This window comes from Pelmatolapia mariae, linkage group LG23, assembly GCF_036321145.2.
Source record: "Pelmatolapia mariae isolate MD_Pm_ZW linkage group LG23, Pm_UMD_F_2, whole genome shotgun sequence".
In the NCBI taxonomy this organism is placed as follows: domain Eukaryota; kingdom Metazoa; phylum Chordata; class Actinopteri; order Cichliformes; family Cichlidae; genus Pelmatolapia; species Pelmatolapia mariae.
The window spans coordinates 42472668-42480410 of record NC_086246.1 but is presented as its reverse complement, the minus strand read 5'-3'; the positions used below and the strand labels follow the sequence as shown (position 1 = coordinate 42480410).

Below are 7743 nucleotides of genomic sequence, written 5' to 3'. Positions count from 1 at the left end.
AAAACTGTACTAAGTTTGTTATTGTCTATTTTTTTAATTGCTTTATTTTTGTGTTGGGATTTTCTTACTATTATTTATTGTGTTGTTGTGTTTTTAAACATTTTTTGGTTTCTGATCAATAATGATTGTCATTACAATACTAGGGAAATTGTATATCAGTAAATTTAATTTCTGCTAAAGTGGACCTGTGATGCTTATTTTCTTACCCTTACTAATAAAGAAATAAAGCTTACAGCCATCTGAACAGGAGTCTATGCCTTTCTACTATGAAAAACTAAGTACAGTTGTTGATTTATTGATTAATTGATCATCAGCAAGTTTGAGCACCTCTATTAAAGCAGATGTTTTAGCAGTTTGCTGGTCTGGAGCATTCAGGTGTGTGTTAGCACAACACTTCTCAGATCTACTCGGGATTGGACATCCCAGCAAATTCACCATAAGGTCAGACCTCAGAGAAACGGAAAAAAAAAACCCCAACCCACTCCATCCGGCTGGTTTGAGAGATTAGGGAACACTGATCTCAAAAGACATAAACATAGACCATAACAAACACAAAATCTGGGTTGAAGACTCAGGACCATGACAGAACAAGTATGGATTTTATGTGGAAGTGGGAAAGCCAGGAGAAAACTCTACTCTCTAAAAAAGGTTGGCAGCATGGTTACGTTTGCATGTTGCATCTGAACAAATGGCAAGACTTCTGGTACAATTTCAGTTGGATAGATGAGCCCAAAGTGGAGATGTTTGGTCAAAATACACAGCACTATGTTTGGCAAAAAATTCAACACAACATACACCTCATACCTCTTTGGCTTGTCTGATCACTGTAGTCACCAAGTGCCAAGAGTCAAATGTTATACCATCAGGAAGTTCTCCTCTGCAGCTGTTGTTTTTGGAAATATCACCAATAACAAACACATGGCTGGCCTGTTTTCACTTTTCAGCTTTCTATTGTCCAATAACTTTGTCTCACACATGTTTCAGTTTTACTTCTTTTTGCAAATGGAAACATGTAAACCATCATTACATTTCAACAATGTTTATTTGATTCCAATTAAATCATAAACATATAAAGACTTTATCAAATAATATACTTTTAAAACAATAGATAAGTCTCCATTCTAATAATATAACTAGCAATACAAATATTGGTATAAAAATATAGTCTTTATATATGTGTGTGTGACAGTGAATAGGAGCTTGTGGTTTTGTCTCTTGAGTTTTTCAGGCTCTATGCGTAGTCCTCTGCTAGTGTGTCAAAGTAGTTGCTGTCCGCATAGATAAGGAAGCCAGAGAAGAGGCTGTCTGCCCAGCCAGCATCTGCAAATAAACCGTTCTGGTCATGGTAGAAGATTTCCATCCACACCTCGTCTTCTGGATTCAGGTACATGACGGTGGACCCAGATGCAACGTCATGGTTTCCTGTATTGGCATCAAAGGTTTTGATGCGATACTGACCATTCTGCACCAGACCGATAGCCAGGTGTTTGTTGGCCAGTGTAATGTCATAGGAGAAATAATAAATGCCTGGGTATGCACAGATGAACTTGCCCGTCTGTGGGTTGTAGTGTCCGCCTTCATTGAAGAGGATCTTGTTGAACTTAATGGGGGTTTTCTCTGCAGGGTAGCTGCTGGTGATTCCCGCAGAGAAAGCAGATTTAGGCAGGAGGCTGCCACATTTGCAGGTTCCCGCAGTGCCCCGCGGTCCTCGTTTGCCCTTATCCCCTTTCTCTCCGTCGGGTCCTGGAGGACCAGGCAAGCCACCATCTCCGTTCTCTCCCGTAGGGCCTCGTTTGCCTGGAGGGCCGCGGTCACCTCGTTCTCCAAGTTTACCTGTCGGGCCTACCCTGCCCTTCACTCCTGAAAGCAAAACACAATGCTTGCAACATCAGTTTCTAATTGAAGGATTCAGTTTTACTACTGTTGAACCAGAAACACAGCTCCCCAGTCATTGTCAGGGATTAAGTCAACCTTGGAACAAAGCCACTTGACATTCAAACTGGCTTGATTAATCCTTCAGTGCATTCAGTCAGCACCACTGTCGCAGTAAATACCCTGGAGATAGGCAACACTGATTCACACACTTTGTTTTTTTCTGCAGGGCTTTTCTTAATAAGTGGCTCCATGTTCAGTTGAAAGTGAATTCCTGTTTCCAGGCATAATGGAAAACACAGGTGAATGACGTTTATTTATCCCTGACAGATTTATGGCATTTCAGACTTCACAGGCTGATATCAGGATAATATTTCTGTTGGATGAGGCTAACAGGTACAGCCCTTCCAAATATTTTGTAATAACATTATGGAAGATTTTCCTACGGTAAAACTGTACTTTCTGAACAATCTGAAGAAGTAAAAAATAGAAATTTAAGCTAATCTGCCTGTAGACAACCCTGGGAAAGTTCAGATATACCCAGCTTATAGAGTGTAAGCAAATTTGGTAGCATTACTGTGATGTAAAACCTAAAGTTTACTGCAATATATCTACACATTCACACACCTAAACCCACAAGGATGCTTTCTAACAGAAGCAGCTGGAGATTGCATATGACTACCGAGGCTGTATACTGCTACCAAGGAATTTACTTAACACCATCCATGAACCAGGATTCATCAGGATTAGTTTGTGATATTTTGTTGAGAACACCAAGACCATGTTACACAGTTTTTCGTACTTCAAACTGTTGTGTGTTTGTGAATAAATTTAGATCTAGTACCAGTAAGTCCTTTGCTCCAAATTCCTGGATGCAGATCTACGTATTAATCAGTTACGAGTGGTGAAGCCAAACCACATCACTGGTAAAAGTTTTGTGCAAATCCATCCATAATGCTTTTGTAATCCAAACAGAGGGAAAGAAAAAAATAACTGATCCAATCACATAACCTTCTTGGCAGGAATAATAACAAAGAATGCCCAGGGTAATATGGTTAGTGCAGCAGTTATGCCTCTGAATTTCATCACAGTCAAACAATCAATATGTGGTTGAAGTGAAGACTTGTTCATGATAAATGAAGGAGAGATGATAGCTGAAGATGATTCAAAGTGTTGCATTTGTACCTTACAGCTTTTTTTTTTTTTTTTTGCTGTAATTTTAAATAGAGGCCCAAAAAGAAATGTTAGAGCAAGCGAAGGAAAAACCCATCTAAAACCTATCACAGAGTAAAGTCAAGGAAAAAGTTGAGAGGTGGCAAATCAATGTGGTGCATTGTTAAAAAATAACGAATGCACTGTTCAAGTCACTAGAAGGCTTGAAGGACCACAGAAGACATGTAAAGTCCATGATGACAAGACTATTTCTCAGGTTAAGAAAGACAGCATCGCCAATTTGATGAGGTGTCATTGTCAGTTTCTACCATCAGGTGAGGGTTTACAACAAGGGACAAAGGACTTGTCACACTGAACAACAGGAAGCCCAGGTCACTGATGATGTTACTGCTGATAGAAGTAGCAGGATGAATTCTGAAGTGTACAGAGTTATACTCTCTGCTCAGATTCTGATTCAGATTCTCATGCAGTAACAGCCTACAACACATCTGATGTGTGTGAGGAAGTGAGTTCTAGACTTTAGGTATGACTTTATAAGTATTAAAAACAGTCCTTACATTTGAATTTTTAAAATTATGTTAGTTTGTGCAATTACTTTTGAGCCTCTGACAATGAGAAATGTGTTTAAAAATGAATAGTCAATGCAAAATAATCACTGAACCTCTTGAATTAAAGCTAAAGATTGCAGGATTGCAGGGTTTCAATAGTTCTGTGTCTTCGATCATGTAGTGACTATTTGATTTAAAATCCACTGTAATGGAGTAAATGGAACTAAAAGAAAGCTGTCTGAAAAAGCACACTAAATGGAGAACAAACACCAGAACTCTTCACTAAAGAAAATCCTTTTACAAATCTGCCTTTCTCATCCACTCAAAGCTACTTCTATCCTCTTCATCTAGCACAGATTTACATTTGGCTTTTAAGGATGGGTAGTCATTCTCAACTTTGCAACACATGCAGCATCTGCTTTAAAATGATCAAACTGTTTACACCCAGGATTTGCCATCTCAAGATAGTTTAAAAACTATAAAGCTAATTCGAAAATGAGTCTGAGCGACATAAACCACCACCCTAAGGACAGACACATTACAAGCACTAATTAAATGTATTGGATGTGTGCATTTTTCTTGTGCAGCCCTCAATCATAAGCTGGCTCCCTAAAATGGTCCTCAGTCCTGTGGTATTAACTGTACTTGATACACTTTACGGCAAAGGTGCACCACTCGCTTGTTTTTTATTACAATAAATGTTGCTTATGTTGGCATTTCACACACAGTGCTGTCCGTAATGATCAGATTCTCATGAGGGAGTTGGAGACCTGATGTGTGTTTACATTGACTTCCCCTTTATTGTTAAGCCTCCAGTCCTGTAGGACAGATCATTTAATAACTTTCACACACATCATTTTCTCTTCTCTATGCGCCAGCTTTTCACTTCACGCACACACTGGCAGTATTTCTTTATCAGCAGACATAAACTAATGCTGTATCTGTTTCATATTATACCTGTGTCACCCTTTTCTCCTTTTTCACCCTTCCTGCCATCTCTGCCATCTCTTCCTGGGATCCCCACATTCCCATCTGCTCCCGGGGACCCACTGGGACCTGGTTTGCCAGGCAGTCCGGGTGACCCAGGAACACTGCAGATCAGTCGTGGGGCTTTGAGCTTGGTGTCAAACAACTCTCCCGAGACACAGTGCCACAGACAGACGAATCCCATCAAGGTCCACATCTTCAAACCTGTATATACAGCAAAAAGAGAACATTAATATATATGTTTATGTCTCCACGTCAACTCACAAAGTTCCGAGCAACTCTCAAGTTAGTTTTGTGTTTGCAGATGTTTGGGCAAAGGAGGCAGATAACGAACAATAAGAATGAATCAGTGAGTCCAGACACTTAGCGGTCCTATTATATTTCTCAGTGCCATTAAACACTCAAAACATTCTTGTCAGGGTGTCAGACAGAGAAACTGCATATCAGTGAATCAAACTTGTGATCAAATGCAGCATGAGGCCAGATGTGATTTTTGTAATGAGAAGCAATTGCTTCTGATTCCTTTTCACACGCCGATGTTCTCATCCAGCCACAGATTTGCATGTGATAGACCTCAAGCGAAATCTTTGTGTCTGCTCCAAGTCTTGTCTCTTTTTGTGCCAAAACATTCCCGAGCTATGACATAACACCCAGAACAATTTCTGTCAGGGGAACGCGATCATGAAGCAATGGCATTATACATTCATGTAAGAGAGAAAGGAAGGAGACATGATCACACCTCTATTTTTGTAACAGAACCTAAAGCAGGCATTGAAAGCAAAAACACTTAATGGTGATCCAGAGCGACAGTCTGTTCTCTCCATCCTGATGTTCAACATCAAACATTCCACAGCAAATAAATCATATGGAAACATACCGAAAATGTCTTCCGCTGTGTGAAAATCTTTTGGATTTGATTAATTCACACACACACACACAGATTTGCCCATGTGGGCGTGAGAATGTGAGTTTTGCATCTGCTGCTTGTCTCTGGTCAGCGGGGGCGTTGGAACATATGTGTCAGGTCTACAAAGAAGGATAATCCCCTTGTCTGCCTTTTAAAAAAAAATATTACGGCATGTTTTTCTTTGCCTTTACACATTTGGTTTGTCTGTCAGCGCACCATGCAAGCACATTAGACAAATTAGGTGCATACTACACGATGAGCTAAACAGGAAGGAGACACCACACATACACGCAGGCTGCTCTCCTCCTTCTTGTAAGAGTAGTATGTTTTTGATTTTGAGGGTAATGAACTGGCCACAGAGCCAATGTGAGGTCCTGGGAGAGAGAAACCCCGCCCGCCATCTCCAGTCTGCAGCAATGATGTCAGCATTAGTAAAAACGCTGTCTTTAAAGAAGTGGTCAACTGTTTACACACACAGCTGTGTTGTGCATGCAAACACATCCAAACACAGATAAACGCAGTCCTTCTAAGCCACATTAGTAATATGCGTTATTTAAAAACTCCTGCTGCATAGCGCTCCCTAAGAGATGTTTATTTACTATGAAGATCTAAAAAAGTTCTTTTCATTCATTTGATCTTCTTGTAAACATGTAGAGCGAGGCAGACTTTGCACCAAAAAAAAAAAAAAAAAATCCTTTACTGAAAATAAAGGTTTTCATCCACTTTGACCGACGACTACTAAAGTGTTTCTGATGTCAGAAATAGATGCATGTGAAACAAACACAAGACATTTTAGACATGTAACTTCTTTCTGCATTGCAATGAAATCTGACTATACAAGCTTAGAAAACACATGTGTGGGTAGAAGTACTCAGTTTTGAGCAGAAAGTTTTCATCACTTTTATAAACATTCTGAATGAACAACGTCTTGTGATAATAAACCAGTAGACAGAGACATTTAATCCATGTTCTTACCCAACACTTGGCAGCTGTTCATCCCCAAACCAGGTCAAACTTCTCACTCTTGAGTGTCTCCGTCCTCCTATCTGCTCAGATTCTCATCTTTCACAAGATTCAAGTCCCCGTTGAACATGTTACTGTCAGACATCTATGTGCAGAGATCAGCTGCTTCTTTGCTGACAGCGTCGTGCAGTACAGCAGCACAAGCAGCACAAGCAGCAGCCAGGACTCCTTTCAGTGCAATTCTCCCTCCATCCCTCCCTCTTTCCTCTTTATCCACTCCCTTCTTTCTGCCTCATAAATTTCCTGAGGCAAAAAGCCATTAGCCAGGCAAGCCCAGTATGTGCATACAGAATAAACTCCATTATGTCATTGATGAAGACTCTTTTAGAGTGAGACTCCCAGTGTAAAAGTCAGAAACTTGAATCTTCTAGATTAATAAATGACAGAACTCGTTTGTGTCTAGTTGACCTCAGTTTTAATTGTATTTCTGACATTTACCCCTAGATGGCGCCAAGCACGACATGTGAGTGTGTTGACGGACCTCTGGGATTATTTCTTTGTCACGTTGCCGTGTTGAGGGCAATTTGCTTTACAGATGGTAATCCTGCTAAATACATACATCATACAAATAACAATATAAGATCAAAAATGAAATACAAAAATAAGACTATCAAGCCAGAAAATCAAGAACTGACTCAATAAGAAATCTTTCAAATGTTTCTAAGAAAATCTTTTGTCCTCATTACTATTATTATGTAGGTTTTAAAAAGTGTTTTGAAATGGTTGAGAGTCTGGGCAGCTCTTATGTATAAAGGTAAATTGTTTCAAAGATTAGGATCTGCTATTGAAAAGCCTCTGTTGCTTCTGCTTTAAGCCTGGATCTAAGAATGTCCGAGAGCAGCTGGTTTGTAGACCTCAGAGCTCTGGTAGGATTGCAGGGTTTCAATAGTTCTGTGATGGTGTTTTGTGAAATATTTAGAAGCACTTATCTAACTATGTTCCCTTTCAGTCGATTCACTAGGTACAACACGTATAATATGGGATATCACGTCCCCATGTGTCCTGGCACCTGTATTTACACCTTTGAGGCAGATGACCTGTAATGACATGTGCACATGCTCCCTTCCCTTGTTAAAGCTGTCTCACTCATTTTCTGTCACTAAGAGCCACCCTTGTTCCCTGGTGAAGGAATGGAGGGTGCACCCTGTGGGATGATTCCAGCTATGGGATCTTCTTTTCTTAAGGGTCAACACTTACTGCCTCATGTTGGTGCTGGAGGCCCTTTGTTGGCCC

At 40.1% G+C, this 7743-nt stretch overlaps 1 protein-coding gene across 1 annotated transcript; it reads right to left on the bottom strand.

Moving 5' to 3' along the window:
- Positions 1-1119: 1119 nt before the first annotated feature.
- On the bottom strand, positions 1120-6659 carry LOC134620071 (complement C1q tumor necrosis factor-related protein 7). Its single transcript, XM_063465993.1, has 3 exons — positions 6463-6659; positions 4551-4784; positions 1120-1860 (listed from the first exon to the last, which is right to left on the bottom strand). Exons 1-3 carry the CDS (start codon positions 6482-6484, stop codon positions 1232-1234), a joined length of 885 nt encoding a protein of 294 aa, XP_063322063.1. The 5' UTR covers positions 6485-6659; the 3' UTR covers positions 1120-1231.
- Positions 6660-7743: the final 1084 nt, after the last annotated feature.